A 22,773-nucleotide genomic window follows, 5' to 3' on the forward strand; every position below is an offset into this window, starting at 1 on the left:
ATCACACTTCCTGATTTCAAACTACACTACAAATCTATAGTAATTGAAACAGTATGGTACTGGCATAAAAACAGACACATAGACCAATGGAATCGAATAGAGAGCCCAGAAATAACCCCCCATATATACAGTAAGCTAATATTTGACAAGGGAGCCAAAAAGATGCAGTGGGGAAAGGATGATCTCTTCAACAAATTGTGTTAGGAAAACTGGATAATCACAAACAGAAAAGTGAAATTGGACCCCTAATTTATACCACTCATAAAATTAACCTAAAGTGGATTAAAGACATAAACATAAAACCTGAAACTGTAAAACTCCTACAATAAAACATAGGGAATAAACTTCTTAACACTGGTCTTGGTGGTGATTTTTTGGATATGACACCAAAAGCATAAGCAACAAAAGCAAAAATCAACAAACAAGACTACATCAAACTAAAAATCTTCTGCACAGTAAAAGAAACAAGTGAAAAGGCAACCTGCAAAATGGAAAAAAAATATTTGCAAACTATATATTTGATAAGGGGTTAATATCCAAAATATATAAATAACTCATACAAATCAATAACAAACAGACAAACAGAAAGACCCTCCAGAAACAATCCTCTTAAAAAATGAGTAGAGGATTTTCCATGTCTTGCAGTACATAAACATGGGATATCTTTCCATTAATTTGTGTTGTCTTCACTTTCCTTCATCAGTGTCTTTTAGTTTTCAGACTATAGATCTTTCACTTCTTTGGTTAAGTTTATTCCAGGTATTTTATTCTTTTTGATGCAATTGTAAATTGGATTGTTTTCTTGATTTCTCTTTCTGGTAGTTCATTATAAGTTTATAAAATAACAGACTTCTGTAAATTAATTTTGTATCCTGCAACTTTATTGAATTTATTTATTAGTTCTAATAGTTTTTTTTGGCAGAGTCTTTAGGATTTTCTATATAGAGTATCATGTCATCTGAAAACAGTGAGTGTTTTACTTCTTCCCCTTCCAATTGGATGCCTCCCCACCCTTTTTTTCTTGTCAGATTGCTGTGACTAGGATTTCTAATGCTATGTTAAATAGAAGTGGCAAGAGTGGGCATCACTGTCTTGCTCCTGAGTATGATGTTAGCTGTGGGTTTGTCATAAATGGCCTTTATGTGTTTAGGTATGTTCCCTCTATAACAAATTTGTTGGGAGTTTTAATCATGAATGGATGTTGAATTTTGTCAAATGCTTTTTCTACATCTGAGATGATCGTGTGATTTTTATCCTCCATTTTGTTAATGTGGTGTATTATGTTGTTTGATTTGCAGATACTGAGCCAATCTTGCATCCCTGGATAAATCCTACTTGATTGTGAAGCATGATCCTTTTTATATATTGTTGAATTCATTTTGCTAATATTTTGTTGTGAATTTTTGCATCTATCTTCATCAGAGATGTTGGCCTGTAATTTTCTTTCTTTGTAATATCATTGTCTGGTTTTGGTGTCAGGGCAATCTTGACCTTGTAGAATGAATTTAGAAATGTTCCCTTTTCTATGTTTTGGAATAGCTTGAGTAAGATTGGTATTAACTCTTCATTAAATGTTTAGTAGAATTCCCCTTTTAAGTTGTCTGGTCCTGGATGTTCGATTGTTGGGAGTTTTTTGATTCAATTTCATTAATAGTAATCATTCTTTTTGGATTTTCTGTTTCTTCCTGATTCACTCTTAGAAGATTGTATGTTTCTAGGAATTTATCCATTTCTCCTAGGTTGTCCAATTTTGGGTGTATAAATGTTTGTAGTATTCTATTATGATTGTATTTCCGTAATATTGGTTGTATCTTCTTTTTCAAATCCAATATTATTTATTTTGGCCCTTTTGTTTCTTGCTGAGCCTGGCTAAAGTTTTATCAATTTAGTTTATCTTTTCAAAAAAACACCTCTTAGTTTCATTGATCTTTTCTGTTTTATGTCTCTATTTTATTTATTTCCAATTGTTTCCTTCCTTCCATTGACTTTGAGCTTTGTTTCTTCTGCTTATTCTAATTTCTTTAGGCAGAAAGTTAGGTTGTTCATTTGAGTTTTTGTTTTGTTTCTTGAAGTATGCCTGTATCGCTATAAATTCCCTCTTAGAACTGCTTTTACTGTGTTCCATAGATTGTGGAAAGTTGTGTTTCTATTTTCAGTTGTCTCAGGGTATTTTTTGATGTCCTCTTTGATTTCTTCATTGACCCATTGGTTTTTCAGTAGTATGTTGTTTAACCTTCACTTGTTCATGTTTTTTTGCAGTTTTGTTCTTTTAGTTGATTTCTAATCTCATAGTATCATTGTTGGAAAAGATGCTTGATATGATTTTAGTCTTCTAAAATATTGAGACTTGTTTTGTAGCCTAGCATGTGATCTATTCTGGACAAAGTTCCATGTGCACTTGAGAAGAATGCTACTTTTGGATGAAATGTTCTGTAGGTATCTGTCAAGTCCATCTGATCCAGCCTATCATTTGGCCACTCTTTTCTGATTGATTTTCTGTCTGGATGATCTATCCATTGATGTAAGTGGGGTATTAAAGTCCTCTACTACTATTGTATTACTGTCAACTTCTTTCTTTATGTCATGTCTCTTAACACTTGCTTTGTATGTTTAGGTGTTCCTATATTAGGTACATATATGTTTATGAATGTTGTATCTTTGTCTTTTGCTATAGACTTTATTTTAAAGTCTATTTTGTCTGATATAAGTATTGCTCCCCAGCTTTTTTTTTCATTTTTATTTGCATAGACTATCTTTTTCCATCCTTTCACTTTCAACATTTGTGTGTCTTCAGCTCTAAAGTGTCTCTTGCAGGCAGTATATAGGTGCGTCTTATTTTTTTATCCATTCAACAAACATATGTCTTTATACCTTTATTTATTTTTTGCTCCACTGTGAGGCATGCAGGATCGTAGTTCCCTGACCAGGGATTGAACCTGCACCCCCTGCAGTGGAAGCATGGAGTCTTAACCACTGGACCACCAGGGAAGTCCCCATTTGTCTTTTAATTGGAGCATTTAGTCCATTTACATTTAAAGTGATTATTGATAAGTATGTACTTACTGCCACTTTGTTCATTGTTTTCTGGTTGCTTTTGTAGCCTTCTCTGTTCTTTTATTATTCTTTTAGCCTCTTTCTTTGCAGTTTGACAGTTTTCTTTAGTGTTATGCTTGAGTTCCATTTTCTTTGTTTTTTTGTGTGTATATATTGTAGGTTTTTGATTTGTGGTTACAATGAGGTTCATATATATTGAGATAATATATCCCTTTGTTTTAAACTATAGTTGTTTACATTCAAGCACATTCTCAAAGCTACACAATTTTTACTCCCAACCCCACATTTTATGTTTTTGATGTCATATTTTACATCATTATGTGTACCTCTTAACTGTTCATTGTAGTTATACAATTTTTGTCTTTTAACTTTTGCACTAGTTTTTTTCAAGTGGCTGATCCACTGCTTTTACTTAATACATTTACCTTTACCAGTGAGATTTTTTTCCTTCATATATTTTCTTATTTCTTGTTATAGTCATTTCTTTTTCACTTAAAGAAGACCCTTTAACAGTTCTTGTAAGGCTGGTTTAACAATGATGAGTGTTTCTTTTTTTTTTTTTTTTTTTTTGTGTGTGTGTGTGTGTGTGTGTGTGTGTGTGTGTGTTTCTAGTTTTTGCTTGTCTGGGAAATTCTTTATCTCTTCTTCAATTCTGAAGCTTGCCAGGTAGAGTATCCTTTGTTGTAGGTTTTTTCCTTTCAGCACTTTAAATGTATCATGCCACTTCTTTCTGGACTGCACTGTTTCTGCTGAAAAATCAGCTGACAGCATTAGGGGGATCCCCTTTTATGTGACTCTCTTTTTGTCTCACTAACTTAAATTTTTTCTTTTTATCTTTAACTTTTGCCATTTTAATTATGATATGTCTTGGTGTGGATCTCTTTGGGTTCATCTTCCTTGAAACTTTCTGTACTTCCTGGGCCTAAATATCTTTTTCCTTCTTCAGATTAAAGAAAATTTTAGCCATTATTTTATCAAATATGTTTTTTTGGCCTTTTCCTCTCTTCTCCTTCTGAGACCCCTATAATGTTAGTACACTTGATGTTGTCTCATGGGTCCCTTAAACTATGCTCATTAAATTTTTTTTTCCTTTTTTGTTCTGATTGGCTGATTTCAACCATTCTGTCTTCCAGGTTGCTTATGTGTTCTGTATCACCTAATCTGCCATTAATTCCTTCTAGTGTATTTTTCATTTCAGTTATTGTATTCTTCAACTCTCAACAGTTCTTTTAATATTTTCTAGTCCTTTGTTGAAATTCTCACTATGTTCCCTATTCTTTTCTAAGTTCAGTGAGTATTTTAATAACCATTGCTTTGAACTCTTTATCAGGTAAGTTACTTATTTGCATTTCATTATGTTTCTTTTCTGGTGTTTTATCTCATTCTCTCATTTGGAGCATATTCCTCTGTCTTCTCATTTTGTCTGACTTTCTCTCTTTGTCTATGAAATTAGGTGAAACAGTTACCTATCCTGGTCTTGAAGGTATGTGCTTGTGGGGGAGCATCCCTTTGCAGTCTGTGTGTGCTCAGTGGCTTTGGTGGGAGATCTAGATTTGAAATGAGCAAGGGTCATGACTTCTGGTTTGAGCTGGCAGCCACCACCTTGGTGGGGATTAGGGCTGGAGACAGAGTGGCTAGAGTAAAAGCCTGGTGTAAACTGTGGATTCTCCTGTGGCATGATGGCAGTTGCTGCCTTGGTTGGGGTATGGCTGGAGCCAGAGGGGCTTGAACTACAGCCTGGAGCAAGCTGCAGCTAGTCTTGAGACATGCTGGCAGTCACACCTTGGTGGGGCTTTGACAGAGAGGCTGCAGCTGGCGACTGGTGAAGGCTGGGGTGGGGTGTTCTGGGGCAATCCAACAGGTTAGCCAGAGCACCAGGAACTTTTCAATCTTCTGCCTCTGCACTGATATTGAGAGCAAGCAAGTCTGTGAGTGTGCTTTTCAAGAGCAGAGTCTCAGTTTCCTACAGCCTTCTGTTAAGCCCCACTGGTTTTCAAAACCAGGAAATGGGGCTTATCTTCCTGGTGCTTGACCCCAGGGTTGGGGTGCCCAATGTGGGGCTGAAACCTCTCTCTTCTTAGGGAGTATCCCTGAGCCTGTGATATTCTCCTCCTCTGGGTTGCCCACTGAGGGTGTGGGTCCCAACTCGATCACTTCTCCTCTGCTATTAGACTCTGTGTGGTTCTTTCTTTGGCTGTAGAAGAGTCATTTGTCTAGTTTTCAGGTTATCCTCAGAGAACGTTGCTATATATATATTTGTAATTTTGATGTGTTTGTGGGAGGTGAGCTCAGGGTCCTCCTAATCTGCTATCTTGATCACACATTCTTCTACCATTTTATATTTGTAGTGTAGTCCTTAACCTGATGTATTAAACAGAACAAATGTTTAGCTATGAGATAAGTTATTATATTATACTTCCAATAATTATCAAATGGAAGTGCACAAACAACTAGAAAAAAAAAAGAAACTGGTTGCTTGAGAATTGACAGAATCCTTAAAGATTAGTTATATTTGTGTGAGGTGCACTGCTCAATATTCACTTGAGAATGTGATATTGACTCCTGGTGCTTTTGAATTCACATTTGAATCTCAAGAATCTTCAGAGATTTATCCTCAAAGGCAAACAAAATAGCACAGCTGTTATATTACAACAATGACTTTGAATTTATTACTGTAAGATGAATGAATTCTCATTTTTAAAGGTAAGATATTTGGCTTTTGTGAGTTAATCAGTTGTCCCGATTTTCAATAACCATTTGAGAACACTTTACTTTCTAAAGTTGTATCTGTTCTCACAAGCCAGGAGAAACAGGGCAGATGCTATCCAGCAGTCAGCTAGCAAGTAACCTTAGCTGAATTAACCTGTTTCTATAGTCTACTTAGTGTAGAAATAGGCATAATTCAAGTTACCATGATTCCTCATTTTTCCACCCATAAGACCAGAAACTCACATGGTCTTTCAATGATATTAAATTATACTGTAAAATTCACTACATTTAAGGTGCTTTGGGGACTTACTGTTTGTAAATATCTTGGAAAGACTTCCTTTGTTTATTGTTCTGAAGGCTTAGGCTTACAGGCAACCAGAAGCTTTTGGGCAAAGTTGAGAATACAAAGCCAGAAAACTTGGAGATGAGTTTCAACCTGGCAACTTGCTGAGCGAACCTGGGTACACTTCTTAACTTTTTAAGCTGGAACTTTATTCACCTGTATATTATGTTGAAACAAATACTATTTTGTTCTATATTACTCTAATGTGAAAACATAATTACATTAGGAAATGATCAGATTTGAATGAATGTAGTTTAATTATGTCCTAGATATTAAACATGTAAGATTTTGCACAGTAATTATATTGATATTTCAAACTACTTGAGAAAACAATATTTAATTGTAAATGTTAAATAAACATAATACATTTATAATAGCTGACTTCATTTATAACCTCAATTCGAACTTTCTTTCCCTTTCGTCTTTGTCCAATTAAGAAAATTGTATTTCTCCTTTTAAAAACATAGTCTTGTTTTATTGAGAGAATATGTAAACTTTGTGATTAATTAGGTGCCTCTTTTATACTTTAGCTGTCAGAAAGTAGCAATGTATTTCCAAAAGACTTGACTTCATCATAAGTATTCTTTAATTTCATTTATAGCATAGTTACTAAAGGAATGGACTGTATTCATACTACCTGAGGTTCACATCTTGATTCTACAATTTGCTATGTAAACTTAGCTCAGTTACATTGCCAAATTCAGTTTCACTGTCTACAAATGAGATAAAATACTTAATATTATTTCATACAAATTAAAATAGAACTATATAGAAAATTCTTAACCCAAGGCTTGCCATTTAGTAAATATTCAATAACCGTTAGGTATTATATAACATAAAGAGGAAAAGATATACATTATTTGAAGCAGGTTTTCCCGTGTTAGTGCTGAAAACAATTTTTTAAATACAGAATGCTCATTATATAAATAAATAAAATTTTCTACTCTAAAATATATATAAAAATAAAAGAATATAAGTTTTTTACTCTAAAGTAAAAAAAATTAGTCCAAACCTAACTTGAATAATTTACTTGTTTATAATAAACTCTATGTGTATTAATAAAAAGAAAACCATCAAGTTCAAAACTTCTTTAACGTAATGTCTCATCACAGGTTCATTTTGGTAGCAGCTGCCCTATCTCATGGATTCCCAGGGACCTGGGAACAATATTGCAATGACAGGGTTCATTTTACTGGGCTTAACAAATGATCCAATTCTTCTAGTCATCCTCTTCACGATCATCCTTTGTATCTACCTGGTGACCATATGTGGCAATCTCAGCACAGTCATTCTTACCAGAATCTCTTCTCAGCTCCATCATCCTATGTATTTTTTTCTGAGCTACTTGGCCTTTGCTGACATAGGCTATTCATCTTCTGTTACACCCAATATGCTTGTGAATTTCCTAGTGGAGAGAAATACCATCTCCTATCTTGGATGTGCCATTCAACTTGGTTCAGTTGTTTTCTTTGGGTCAACTGAGTGCTTCCTTCTGGCTGCCATGGCATATGATTGCTTCGTGGCAATCTGCAGCCCACTGCTTTATTCCACCAAAATGTCCACACGAGTTTATGTTCAGTTACTCACAGTGGCTTATATAGGTGGTTTTCTCAATGCTTGTTGCTCTTTACTATTTGCTTCTATTATTTACTTTTCTGTGGACCAAATCGAGTCAATCATTTTTTCTGCGATTTTGCTCCTTTGGTTGAACTCTCCTGATATCAGTATCCCCGCAGCTGTCCCCTCATTTACAGCTGGCTCCATCATTGTGGTCACGGTGATTGTCATAGCCATCTCCTACATCTACATCCTCATCACCATTCTGAAGATATGCTCCACCGAGGGGCACCACAAGGCCTTCTCCACCTGCACGTCTCACCTCACACCAGTCACTCTGTTCTATGGGACCATCACATTCATTTATGTGATGCCCAAGTCCAGCTACTCGACTGATCAGAACAAGGTGGTGTCTGTGTTCTACGTGGTGGTGATTCCCATGTTGAACCCCCTCATCTACAGCCTGAGGAACAGTGAGATTAATGAGGCTCTGAAGAGAGAGCTTTGTTAAAAACTTTTAACTTCTCGATCTGTGCATCCATCCTCCTCCTAAGTTGTTTGATCATCTTTACGATCATTACTGTGAACTCTTAATCAGGTAGATTGCCTATCTGCATACCTCTTAGTTCTTCTGGGGTTTTACCTTTTTCCTTTGTCTGGAACATGTTCCTCTGCAGCCTCATTTTTTCTAAGTTGTTATTTTTATTTTTGTATCTGTGGCAGGTTAGTTATATTTCTCGACCTTGGAGAAGTGGCCCTCTGTAGAAGGCATCCTATGCATCCCAGCAGTGCACTCCCCTCTCATCACCCAAGCTATATGTTCTAGGGGTTCCCCCTAAGAGGGCTGCGTAGGTCCTTCTGTTGTGGTGGGCATGTGGCTGGTCTGGTGGGCTTGCATGGCCCCTAGTCTGGTTGGTTGCAAGGCCCTCCCTCGTGCGGATGCTGCTGGCTGCTGCTTAGTGGGTCCCGGTCACGAGGTGGCTGGTCGCAGAACTCTAGGGGGTCTCGGGACTCATGCTGGTTAGTGGTGGGTGGAGTCAGGGTCCCAAAGATTCTGAGGCTGCTGCCCACCCACTGGCAGGTGAAGATAAGTCCTGGGGTAAGTGCCAGATACTGGCAGGAAGAGCTGATTCCTGGAGTCTGGCTGCAGGGCTCAGAGATCCTGGAGCTCATTTCAGATCATCGGTGTGGGGGCTGGTTCCTGACACAGTTGGGTATGGGGTCCGGGAGGTCCTAAAGGTTGCACTGGCCTGCTAGTGGGCGGGGCCAGGACCCAGCTGGTCCCAGGGTAGGGTCTGGCCTACGTTCTGGTGTCTACTTCTGGTGTTTCCCCCCTGGTGGGTGAGGTTGGTCTAGAGGCAGGCTTCCTCGTGGGACTTGCTGGAGTCTGCCCCCTGGTGGGTCGAGCTGGGGTTTGGCCCTCTGGTGGGCAGGGCCTTGTCTAGGGCTGCGTCTAAAGGCAGCTGTGGGCTGTTTAGTCTTTAGGCAGCCTGTCTGCAGAAGGCTGGGGCTGTGTCCTTGCCCGGTTAGTTGCCTGGCCTGGGGCGTCCCAGCGCCGGCACCTGCAGGCTGTTGGGCTAATGAGCTGGAGGAAGATTTTAAAAATGGCGCCCGCCAGCACCGGCGTCCACGCAGCACAAGTAGCTCCTAAGAAAAACTGCTGCCAGTGACTTTGTCCCCAGGGCGAGCCGCAGCCATGCCCCCTGCCTCTCCGGGAGACTCTCCAAGACCGGCAGGTAGGTCTGGCCCAAGCTCCTATCAAATTATTGCTTTAGTCCAGGTGTGCGTGGGATTTTGTGTGCGCCCGCTAAGAGTGGAGTCTCTGTTTCCCCCAGTCCTGAGGGGCTCCTGCTAACTGCCTGGAGCACTGGCCTTCAATGCCAAATGCTCTGGGGGTTGTCTTCCTGGTGCTGGACCCCCGCCTGGGTTGGGGGCCTGACGTGGGGCTCAGAACTCTCGCTCCTGTGGGAGGACCCCTGCACTGTAATTATTCTCCAGTCTGAGGGTCGCCCACCGGGGGTAATAGGGTTTGATTATATCTTGAATCCGCCCTTTTCACCTGTTTTGTTGTGGTTCCTTCTTTGTATATTTAGTTGTAGAAGATCTTTTCTGGTAGGTTCCAGTCTTTTTCATCGATGGTTGTTGTGCAGATAGTTGTGATTTTGGTGTGCTCCCTAGAGGAGGTGAGCTCAGTGTCCTTGTACTCCGACGTCTTGGCCACTCTCCCTAATCTTGCAATGACCTTTAAAATCGCCTCTTCCTATTCGATGAAGATTGCTTTGTTTTTCCTTTGTGCTTAGTCTAGCTTCACTTGCTCACCTCAGCTTGGGGGTAAAGAGAGAGCTTGCTAGAAAAATATTTTCTTAATTAATTTGTAATTTTTTTAGTATTTGACCTAATGATAGACCATAAAATAACAATAAAAGGACAAAGAGTGTCTGTGGTCAAAATATATTGGTCTGTATGTTATTAGACAATGGGAAGGCTCTTAGTAAAGGTCAGGGTTAGATTTTCTGATATGAGAAAGTACATTAGAAGCCCAGAGTGAGCTACCATTAATAAAATGAAATTTAATTATTAATTAGTAACACAAATTGGTTAACGTGAAAAAATAATCTGCAGAAAATTCTATAAAATTTTATTCACATCTTTTCCAAAGTTGTACTCTGCTATAAGTTAAGGTTTTTGGACCTCCAAACTTTTGAGACTGTGTCCATTCCAAGAGCAGCTTGTCCTGGAATGAGTGTGATAATTATAGTTATGACTGAGTACATTCTGAGGGGAGATGACCAAGTGGAACCAGACAGTAAGATTACTGGAAACGTTCTTTTTGCATGGTTATCTGTAGATGATGGGCTTTTTGGACCCATAAATGCTGGCCTGTATTCCTAGTCTGGCTCCAGCCTAGTTACAGGAGACTTCATAAAGAACAGGATGAGATGCCCCGGACCAAACCAGCTGTGAATTCTTAGGTCAAAACTGGTGACTTCTCTGTGGAAATAAGCAGGGTTCCTGAATTCCTAGGGAGTGAGTAAACAAGCTCTTTAAGTGACTTTTTCGTGGTCAGATGCAGCCTGTTAAGGAAGATTGAGGGAATGATTGTGTTTCCCCTGTGAAGTTTAATTTATCTGTATACACTGATGACTACCATATTTATTTCTGTTTCCCTGTCCTTTATTTCGTGCTTTAGACAAAAATATTTTTGTCTATTGAGTCTCAAGCACAAATTGTCTAAAGTAATTATCTCCTTCCACCCCCAACTTGCTCCCCTCCAATGTTCCATATCCGAATAAGAGGCACCATCATTCAATCAACATATTGATTAGAAACCTGAGGGTAATTTATTTGTCTCCCTCCACATGCTTGCACTCAGTGACAAAGTCTTGTACATTCTGAGTCCAATATTTATTCTCCCATTGCTTCATTTTTATTGTCAGCACTTTTTTTCCCCAGCTACCACCTTATATATTTATTTTACAGTAGTACTCCTGTAATATTTGATTTTATGTGTCAATTTGGCTAGGCTACAGTGACCAGTTGTTTGGTCAAACATGAGTCTAGATGTTGCTGCGAAGGTGTTTTTTTAGATGTGATTAACAAATCGGTAGACTTTGTTTTTTTTTTTTTTTTTTTTTTTTGCGGTATGCGGGCCTCTCACTGTTGTGGCCTCTCTCCCGTTGCGGAGCACAGGCTCCGGACACGCAGGCTCAGCGGCCATGGCTCACGGGCCTAGCCGTTCCGCGACATGCGGGATCTTCCTGGACCGGGGCACGAACCCGTATCCCCTGTATCGGCAGGCGGACTCTCAAATACTGCGCCACCAGGGAAGCCCTAAATCGGTAGACTTTGAATAAAGCAGATTACTGTCCATAATGTGGGTGGCCCTCATCCAATCAGTTGAAAGCCTTAGGAGAAAAGACTTAAGTTCCCTTAAAAAGAAGGATTCTGTCTCCAGGATGCTTTTGGACTCAAAACTGTGACATCAACTCTTACTGGAATTTCCAATCTCCTGGACCACCCTGGCATTTTGGAATTGCCGGCTCCCATAATTGTGTGAGCCAATTCCTTTAAAATAACAACAACAACATCATAGTGGTTCTGTTTCTCTGGAGAATCCTAGCTAATAGAACTCTAATCAGCTTTCCTCTCCCCACTCTTACTATTTTACAACTCAGTCTCCATATACCAACCATGGCATAAATCTAAATAGATTGCTTTCCGGGCCGTGGGGACGGAGGGTGGGCTGGGCGGGTCCGCGCGGCCTCGGGGCCGGAGCCCGGGTCCCCGCCCGCCCCAGCGCCCGCCGCCGGCCGAGCCCCGCGCCCCGTGCCTCCGTCCTGGGTCGCGGTGGTCGGAGATGCGCCCGGGTCCACGGGACAGGCGGGCGCAGAGGTCGCTTGTGTTGGGAGGTTCCGGCGCCTCCGCGGAGCATCGCGGGTCCGGGCTGGGGGCGCCACGGCTTGCTATGCTCTCCGCACTTTCCCGGCTCTGAAGCCTTGAGAAGACGGCTAGGCAGCAGTAGTTTAATGGGGAGTTTGCCTGCTGGGAACTAGGGTCCTGCTGGGGTCTCAGTTCTTGGCTGGCCCCGGAACACGAGGTTGCCAGGCGCGTGACGGCAGCAGGTAGGGGTGAGCCGCTGGTGCAGCGATGAGCAGGGAAGGAAGGACACTGGCTGCTGGCCTGTGAACCTAGGCAAGAATGACCAGCCAACACAATCCAGACCAAGGTCCGTGGGCCCAGCTCGGTCCTGGGCTGCTGGTCAGTGGAATAGACCTGCAGGTGTGGCTCTTGTCACTCCTGGCTTCAGGACAGATCCTGCTGATGAGCCCAGGGCACCGCCCTCAGTCCTCCGGGAGAGTGCGCCGGAGTGGAGCCCGGGGGGGGGTGTGCCAGACTCAGCACTGCGTCCACGCATGTCCAGTCTGTGGGCAAGGGCAGTGGGGAGCCGGGGGAAGTCATGGCCTTGGGAATGTTCTCTGATGAAAAAGAACTCACAGGCTTATACAATAACTTTTGTGGGGAACATTGGTGTGTTGAAAAGCAGTTCTGTGTACTTTTCCCCCTTGGTGTGGATCAGCAGTGCTGAGGTAGCAGGCGTGATACAGAAGTGTGAGCAGAGACCGTCTGGAATCACCAAACTCTAGGGAAACTAGAGGTGACAGCAAGCCAGTGAAGAGGACAGGAGCTGGGGGCGGTGGCGCTGGCGGCAGCCCAGCAGGCACCCCTCATCTCAGGGCCCAAATTCTGGCTCCAGCCGGGTGGTCAGGGCAGCTGCAAGGTCTTCTGGGCGAGCAGAGCCCACAGTCCTGAGCAGTTCTTTGCTGTGTTTGGGTCCTCTCCCCGCCATCCAAGGGGAGAAATCTAGATGAGATTTAAGAATTCGTGCTTTAAGAATGTGGCTCTCATAGTTGAAACCTCGGAACACGTGTTTTGTTTTCAGCACAAGGTGTTAAAGTGAAGGGATGCCTTTTCAAGGAGGGTGTCTCCATGTGGGCAGAACTAGAGAATAAATGGGTCTTGAATAAACAAAACAAAACAAACAAAATCTAAAGAGAGTAATTCCTTTGTTAATATCCCCCAAAGACTTTGAATAAAGGCAACAATTCTTAACATGTTTACAAAGTCCTGAATGTGTCCCTCTTATGTTTCTATCTCTCAGCATTCTTCCCTCATTCCCCAAACATTCAAACTCTAGGTATCATTGGTATTCTTTTTTTTTTTTTTGTGGTACACGGGCCTCTCATTGTCGTGGCCTCTCCCGTTGTGGAGCACAGGCTCAGCGGCCATGGCTCACGGGCCCAGCCGCTCCGCGGCATGTGGGATCCTCCCAGACCGGGGCACGAACCCATGTCCCCTGCATCGGCAGGCGGACTCGCAACCACTGCGCCACCAGGGAAGCCCCATTGGTATTCTTTTAAAACCACAAGTATTTCCATATTCTTTGCCACCTTAGGACACTCTCACATGCAGTACCTCTGCCTGAATGCATTTTCCCTCTCACCTTTGTAACACCAACTTATGCTATATGTATGCCTTAAATGTTGTTTCCCATGCTCTTGGAAGCCTTCTTCAGGCTCCAGATCAAATTAAGTACACCTGTTGTCCCCCGTAGACGCCCGCCCCCACCCGCATATTTTTTTTCAGAATACTCAGTGCACTTGCAACTACAGATTCAGTATTTGTTTTCTCCAGAATGCTAGGCTCTTCATATAGACACATTTAATGTCTTTCTTTTCCTGTGTGTCTAATTTTTACACACTTCTTGAAACACAGTAAGTATAAATGTATATTTAAAATGTATGAATGAAAAATTAATAAATGAGTGGATGTATGAAGGTTTTGCTCTAGCATGAACCACTGACTTGGCGGCCTTTGAATCTGTTGAATGTCAGCCTGATTCAAGTGATGGAACGTTTGTGTCAGATCCTGCTACACCTGTGATAGGCTTTTACACAAACCCATGCTCACCACAGTTACACCACTGCCATGACACTGTTTAACTCAGATTGGTAAATAGCATCTCAGCCTGGTTTAGTAAAAGCTATGTAACCACTTTCTGCTGAATAATGTCTCCCTTATGCCTTGGAATGGTTGGAGAGTTAGAACATGTACAAGTCAAATGTTAGTAAGAGTAGTAGTAGCCGTAGCAAGAGAATTAGCAAAGGAGCGAACAATAGGAGATAGTTTACTACCTTCCAGTTACTGTTCCCAGTAATTACAAGTAGTGACCCAATTAATCCTCAGAATAACCCCAAAAGGTGTTTTTTAATTCGTACTTTACAGAAGATATAACTGAGGCATATAAAGGTTAAGCAGAAGTTCAAGGTCACAAATATCCTCTTAATACTCTGACTTCTTTTAAGGCACATACTCTCTGTGGAGGGGCAGAATGAGGAGCTCTTTAATACTTTACCACTAGAAGACTTTCATTGGTCTGTGACACATTTCTTTCCAGCCAGCCCTCTCTGTGCAGAGTAAGTATGCAGACTCCTACATCTGGATATGTCAGGCAAACTTGTATTAGATCAACTTTCTGTCACAAAGTAAATAAGAAGCAGGAAAAATATTGTTAAATGTTTGAAGACACAGACTTCTGGTTTCATTGAAGATGAAGTTGCTCCATACCCTTCAGGTCCTCCCTCTTATTACTAAAAACATTCCTAGATGAAACAACAAACAAGCATAGGAAGATTCTAAACAGGACAAAGAAGGCAGCAAACCCCTAGGGACTTTGGACCTGAGGAAATCACATAGTGCTGAGTCCCTGCATTTTCTTTTCTTTTTTCTTTAAAAAATAAATTTATTTATTTATTTATTTTTGGCTGCACTGGGTCTTCGTTGCTGTGTGCGGGCTTTCTCTAGTTGCGGCGAGCTGGAGCTACTCTTCATTTCATTGAAGTGATGGCTTCTTTTGTTGCAGAGTGCGGGCTCTAGGTACGCGGGCTTCAGTAGTTGTGGCTTGAGGGCTCTAGAGCGCAGGCTCAGTAGTTGTGGCTCACGGGCTTAGTTGCTCTGCGGCATGTGGGATCTTCCCAGACCAGGGCTCGAACCCGTGTGCCTTACATTGGCAAGTGGATTCTTAACCACTGCGCCACCAGGGAAGTCCCCCCTGCATTTTCTTATTGCTTCCATATATCCTGTGCAGATTGCTGCACAAACCTCCAACTCAGAACCATCAAGAGACACAGACAGGGCTTCCCTGGTGGCGCAGTGGTTGAGAGTCCGCCTGCTGATGCAGGGGACACGGGTTTGTGCCCTGGTCCGGGAAGATCCCGGAGTGGACCGGGGAAGATCCCACATGCCATGGAGTGGCTGGGCTCGTGGGCCGTGGCCGCTGGGCCTGCGCGTCCGGAGCCTCTGCTCCACAACGGGAGAGGCCACAACAGTGAGAGGCCTGCGTACCACAAAAAAAAAAACAACAAAAAAACAAAAACAAAAAACAAAGAAACAAAAAAAAGAGACGCAGACAAAAAAAAGCTTTAAGAAAAGTCTGTTCTTGCTAGCCAAAGAACTGGAAAAAGTGTGACCTTAACAGAATAGAAAACATTTTGGCAATGCCTGTCTTACTCCAGACAAATACCAGTGGAAAAATCGTACCTGTCTCCCACTGGCAGGATTCATTGGGGCCAAGCAGGGAGGTATTCTTCACCCCACCCACCCTTTGATTCCCCTGCCAGGGTATTGTCAGTGGGGTCCAGCAGTGAAATGAACCTCCTTTGTCCTCTGGCAGCAATGAGACAATGAAGAAGTGTGAGGTGGTACTAGTTGGTACTCTGCTCCCCTGTAACCGCACCCCCCTTGTGAGTAGGGGTCCAGTGGGGACCTGAGCTTCCACCTCCACCTGCAACAACAGAGCAGTGTGAGCCAGCTCTGCAGGTCCCCTCGCCCTAGTGGCAGTGGGGCCCAACAAGGAACTGACCTTACTTGGAAGAAAGGAGGTGCGCAAATTGGCATCACTCTATAACTGGGAAGGAGACCACAGGGTGGTGGCAGGAGCTGTGCTTTCATCTCATTCATCTGCAAGGAGGCAGTGGGTGTCAGCACTCCGTTTTCCCAGAGCTGTGTCAGTAGTGCTCAGCAGGAAGCTGAAGAGATACACATACACCTAGTAGTTGCAGTGACAGGGGACATCCTCCTAAAAAAGGATTGAATCTGATCCAGAGTCTCATAATACCCTAAATGTCTCTGCTGCAGTAAAAATCACTGTCATACCGAGAACCAGAAAAATCACAGTTCAACGAGAAAAGACAATATATGTCTACATCAAGATGAAAAGAACGTTTAAATTATCTGGTAAGGATTTTAAGGCAGCCATCAAACAAATGCTTCAATAAGCAATCATTGAAATTCTATTTCTTTGAAATAGAAAAGTTTCAGCAAAGAAATAGAATTATGATATATAACCAAGGGAAATTTCTAGATCTGAAAAATATAATCACTGAAGTTAAAAAGAAAGCAACAGTGGGATTAAGCAGAGGTGTTGGCACCATTTATGTGTCACAGCCATCGGCATATCTTCAGGGAATGAGTCTCTGTGCTGGGCCTCAAATGGACAAAGCGAGCAAATCCAATAGTGTATGCACACCACAGTGAGGTGGAAGGAGCAAGCTGAGAAGGCCTTATACCTCCCCTGGGCAGAGGGCATCCTCATAACTATAGACCCATTGAAGACACAGGAAATCATAATGAAAGTAAAGCTGCCCACCAACACAATGGCAGAGAACAGAAAAAGAGCCATTTCATGATAGGGAGTATAGTCACAAGCAAGGCAGACCACAGGTGAGATGTCGCAAAAGCAGTGTTGGAAGGTGTTGGAGTCACAGAAAGACAAGTTGAATCCTATGAGGACAATGCACACGGAAACGAGGAACCCAGCCACCCAAGCGGCCTTCATCCGCTAAAAGCAGATCTTCTGGGTCATCAGGATGGAGTAGTGCAGTGGGTTGTGAGTAGCAGTGTGACGGTCATAAGACATGGCAGCCATGATGAAGCAGTTACTGCCTGCCAAGCCAAAGAAGAAAAACATCTGTGTGGCACACTCCAGAAGAGAAATGGTCTTACTGTCTGATAGCAAGTCCACCAACACGTGGGGGATGATTACCATAGCGGTACAGGTTTCTGAAGAGGAGAGACCACAGAGGAGAAACTACATGAGGATGTGAAGGTCGTGACTGAGGTTGATGGCCACCTCTATGGACACATTTGCAGCTAGGATGATAGCTTGGGAGAAGAAAATCTTCACAAAGAGGAGACTCTGTAGATCTTGGAAACTGGAAAATCCTTACAGAAGGAATGTGCTCACTGTGGTATGATTGCGCATCTTCTTGGTGCACGTAGCAGCTCTCTTCCAAAGGTGCAAGGTTATTGAAGTCAAGACTCTGAGATGATTGTAAAATATCCTTGTGCACCAATGTCACCTAGACTTTAATCAGGGGGACCAGAGCTACCAGGCACCTCTTCATGGGAGAGCCTGAGGAAGTGATGCTGAATGCATTTGACTGAATAAAGTTCAGGAGTGAGAGTGATGAGAATAATTCTAGTATGAAAATCTGTATAAATGACATGGAGTGGGCCCCAGCATCTTCTTGGATTATACTCATAAAAGCATTCTTATCTCTCTCTTTTCCAACCTGAATCTGCATGTAAGAGGGAAATAGGAATAAAATTGCTTTGTTCTCATCCACCGGTTTTTGTGATGCTGCATTTTTCAAATGCTCTTTCAGATATAATGGTAACTCGGTACTCAGGAGTGCTTTGTAAACTATTGACTAAATGAATAAAATAATCAAATCATTTAAATCACTTAAAATGAAAATAACATTTTTTTTTAAATTAGGGAGATCAGTGAAATTTTCCAAAAGAACTTTCACTTTCCTTCAATGAAATCCTCTCTCCATCAGTGTTTCACCATGTACTGGCTCTAATTTTAGAGCCAGTAATTGTGACAATAATTGTGACAATGACCTGACCACATAAATGAATTTAACTTGTTGTAACTTCTGCTGGGTTCCTATCCATGGTAATAATTAAAGCTTGAGATTTAAAATATCATTAGTTCTTAATACATGGCAATAATTTTAAGTTCTTAATAATTTCTCATTGAAGGTCTTTTCAGATGCCTAATATAATGTTAATGGATTAACTTGGCATCAAAATGATTTTGAAGGCACTGTCTCATTTAGAGTGGCATATTCTGGTCATGATGTTCTAATCAAATTTGGATTTTTTAGCAAAACCTCCAGGACATTTTCTAGCAGGTTTACTTGTTATGTGGTTTGCTTTGAAGTGCAGACCTGAATGGAATAAACTCCAATTCCTCAGATCAATTTTGTAAATCATATGTTTATTTCAACAATTTATTATTCAAATCTTGAAGAGGTAAGGGCAGAAAAATGACATGAAGACACTCCATGGAATTTTGATTTTAACTTCAGTCATTGTTAAAGGTGAAGGGGAAGAAAAATAGTAAGGAATCAGCAGTGGAAAATGAAGGAGTATGAAAGAGAAAGAAACATAGGCTGGAAATTATTTTGTAGGACTAACAAATATATTGCGATTTGAAGGGTTGCTGTTTTCTCTTTGCATTGTAATTATGGGCAAAGAATACAAGAGGATTCAGGCCAGGTAACCAGCACCCACCTAATACCTATAATGTGCCAGACAATATGCTGGGGTTAGACAGAGATGTCTCATGTCATCCTCACAAGTCTATGTGCTTGGAATTTCATTTTGATTTTATAAAACATAAAGTGAGTTATAGAGTGGTTAAGTGACTATAGAAGTCGTGAATTTATTCAACACATACTGACTAAATGCATATGATGGGCCAGGCAATTTTATACATGGGAAACACAAAATGTAACCAGACACATAGTATCTCTGTGATGAAAGAGTGAATGACTACTTTGGTTTGTGGAGTCAAGGAAGCCCTCTCTGAGGAGGCGATGTGCTTAAGTGGAAAACAGAATGGCAAAAGCAACCAACAGGTGAAGATTAGGGGAGAGAGCATTACTGGCGTGTTTCACAGCTAACTCAAAGACACTAAGGTGGGACACTCATCTGCCTAAGCAAGCTTCAGGCTAGACCCAAATGGCTTGTCTTTGAGACCACTCCACTCTCTTTCCTCTGGAGGTTTTCCAGTCTATTTCCTCTAAAGGAAACATTTTTCCATTCTTATTGCTTTAGCTATCACTCACCTTGTATGACTCTGCAATTCTAACCTCTACCATAAAGGAATCTCCAATTTTCTTTGGCCCATTTCCAGGCCAAAATGTCCTCCTAGTATTGAATGTAAGATGTTCAGAACAGAATTGGTCATATTTCCCCCACATGTCAGACTTTTCTCCTACACTTCCTATTTGAGTTAGTTACAGACATTAGACAGCTACCATCAGACCCCAATTTTGATTTCTTCCTCACCTTTATACACATAAATTCACTTCCAAAATTCCAGATGTCCTTTTGCCATCATCTTTTTTGTTGTTTGCTTTTTGTTTTTTTCTCTCTGCCATTGTCCTTGACCTATCCGATAGGGTGAATATGGTGCCTCTGTAGTTTTCTATTAGTCGCAAATCTGTTGCGTTTTTATTCACTACATCGTGACCAGATATTGGATTCCTAAACAGAGGATATATTAAGTCACTAATAGTGTCAAAAACAGTGAATGACTGTACACTGCTTATAGGAGGAAATCCAAATACCGCAGCATGATATTGGATGCTCATCGCAAATGGATCCCTAGACGCTGCTCCTGGCTCAGTTTCCACCACATCCCTCTAAGTAACCCTACACTCAAACCAGACAGTAGTGCCCTCTCTTTTCCGAACACACCACGATCCTTCATACTGCCGTGCCCTTGCATGTGGGGTTCTCTCTGCCACAGCTTCTCCTCCTCCATTTTGTTTCCTGTAGACTTTTACTCATTTTTCAGGACCCAGCTTGGATTTCTTTGATTCCTCATCCTCTTTTGTTGTCCACATTTTCTAGATTCCAGGATCCTGAATAAGAAATGTCTCCTGCATCCTACTTCCTCACTCGTGGGTTCTTGCCACAGCCTCTACTTTTTCCCTCTCCCAGTCCTTTCCTTCACCTGCTACCAGCTTTTCTCCGTCCAATCTACAATCACTGTACATTCCATTTTAGATTTTTAGGTACCTTTTGCTTACAAAGTAGATAATTCTAATAACTTCAAGGCTTCATTGTGTGCTTCAGTTACACCATCTCATATATCCTCATGGCTATCCCAAGAGATAAGTGCCATTATCACGACCATGTTTGTAGTGAGGAACCTATGGCCTAGAGAGTTACTTAATTTGCCAGAAGTGGTATAGCTGGTAAGTGTACATGTGTAACATACGCACAGCAAGGCAGTCAGAGTCTAGAGAGCCACTTGCTTGGCTAGTTGATTGCAAGGCTTCCCTCAGTGCAACTGCCCTAACCTCATTTCCTGCCTCAAACCTCCCCTATAGGGGGACCATCCCACTGTTTCCAAAAAACAGTTTATCCTTTGTGACTCTTCTATTTTGTACATGTTGTTTTCTATAAGTTGTAGTGTTCTTCTTGCCCTTTATGACTGCTAAAAACAGCATTCTTAGAAAGACAATTCAAATGTCTTGTCTCTTGGAATTCTCCTCAAACCTCCCTATGTGTGTTAGCCATTTCTTCTTTTAGGTTTACATCATTTTATTGTGAGGAAGTTTTTTTTTTTTTTTTTTCTGCCATGTGGCATGTGGGATGTTAGTTCCCAAACCACGGATTGAACACGTGCCCCCTGCAGTGGAAGCGTGGAGTCCTAACCACTGGACTGCCAGGGAATTCCCAGTAGGTTGGGTTTTTGTTGTTGTTTGGGTTTTTTTGTTTGTTGTGTGTGTGTGTGTGTGCATGTGCTTGACTCCTGTACTACAGAGAGCAGAGACTTGTTTTAAAATTTTATATGCCCCAACTTGCATCCTGAGCCTAGTGATTGTAGAATTTTTACTAAGGTTAGTTGAGAGGCTATAGGGAAAAAATCCATATTCTCCAGAAAGCCTCCATGCTTATACTTCAGTGCATTTATTAACCCATCTTCAATATGCCACTAGCTCTCCTTAGTATTTATTTTGTTTGGATATGTACTAAACATAATTGGTTTCTCTCGAAATAGTTTTAAGAATAATGTCACGTAGCATTGCAAACGCATGTATAGATGCTTTCTACATTCTTTCCTTTTTGTTTTTTGAAATTTTTTTGAATTTTTTTATACAGCAGGTTCTTATTAGTTATTCATTTTATACATAATAGTGTATACATGTCAATCCCAATCTCCCAATTCATCACACCTCCACCCCCAACCCCCCGCTGCTTTCCCCCCTTGGTGTCCATACGTTAGTTCTCTACATCTGTGTCTCAATTTCTCCCTGCAAACCGGTTCATCTGTACCATTTTTCTAGGTTCCACATATATGCGTTAATATACGATATTTGCTTTTCTCTTTCTGACTTACTTCACTCTGCATGACAGTCTCTAGATTCATCCATGTCTCAACAAATGACCCAATTTCATTCCTTTTTATGGCTGAGTAATATTCCATTGTATATATGTACCACAACTTCTTAATCCATTCGTCTGTCAATGAGCATTTAGGTTGCTTCCATGACCTGGCTATTGTAAATAGTGCTGCAATGAACATTGGGGTACATGTGTCTTTTTGAATTGTGGTTTTCTCTGGGTATATGCCCAGTAGTGGGATTGCTGGGTCATATGATAGTTCTATTTATAGTTTTTTAAGGAACCTCCATACTGTTCTCCATAGTGCCGATATCAGTTTATGTTCCCACCAGCAGTGCAAGAGGGTTCCCTTTTCTCCACACCCACTCCATCATTTGTTGTTTGTAGATTTTCTGATGCTGCCCATTCTAACTGGTGTGAGGTGACACCTCATTGTAGTTTTGACTTGAATTTCTCTAATAATTAGTGATGTTGAGCAGCTTTTCGTGTGCTTCTTGGCCATATGTATGTCTTTTTGGAGAAATGTCTGCTTAGGTCTTCTGCCCATTTTTGGATTGGGTTGTTTGCTTTTTATTTATTTAATTTATTTATTATTTATTTATTTTTTATACAGCAGGTTCTTATTAGTCATCAGTTTTATACACATCAGTGTATACATGTCAATCCCAATTGCCCAGTTCATCATCCCCCCCACCCCCCCGCAGCTTTCCCCCCTTGGTGTCTATACATTTGTTCTCTAAATCTGTGTCTCAAATTTTGCCCTGCAAACTGGTTCATCTGTACCATTTTTCTAGGTTCCATATATATGCATTAATATACGATATTTGTTTTTCTTTCTGACTGACTTCACTCTGTATGACAGTCTCTAGATCCATCCATGTCTCAACAAATGACCCAATTTCTTTCCTTTTTATGGCTGAGTTATATTCCATTGTATATATGTACCACAACTTCTTTATCCATTCATCTGTCGATGGACATTTAGGTTGCTTCCATGACCTGGCTATTGTAAATAGTGCTGCAGTGAACATTTGGGTGCATGTGTCTTTTTGAATTATGGTTTTCTCTGGGTATCTGCCCAGTAGTGGGATTGCTGGATCATATGGCAATTCTATTTTTAGTTT

The 22,773-nt window shown here is 41.3% G+C and overlaps 1 protein-coding gene and 1 pseudogene across 1 annotated transcript; one reads left to right on the top strand and one right to left on the bottom strand.

The window, feature by feature from the left end:
- Positions 1-7,247: 7,247 nt before the first annotated feature.
- On the top strand, positions 7,248-8,174 carry OR5P2 (olfactory receptor family 5 subfamily P member 2). The gene is given in 3 exon segments (XM_059069127.1): positions 7,248-7,730; positions 7,733-7,821; positions 7,823-8,174. Coding segments are annotated over 3 exon segments (924 nt in total).
- Positions 8,175-8,566: 392 nt separating this feature from the next.
- LOC131760326 (olfactory receptor 10T2-like) lies at positions 8,567-17,483 on the bottom strand (annotated as a pseudogene).
- Positions 17,484-22,773: the final 5,290 nt, after the last annotated feature.

Source organism: Kogia breviceps, chromosome 7 (assembly GCF_026419965.1).
Source record: "Kogia breviceps isolate mKogBre1 chromosome 7, mKogBre1 haplotype 1, whole genome shotgun sequence".
Taxonomy (NCBI): domain Eukaryota; kingdom Metazoa; phylum Chordata; class Mammalia; order Artiodactyla; family Physeteridae; genus Kogia; species Kogia breviceps.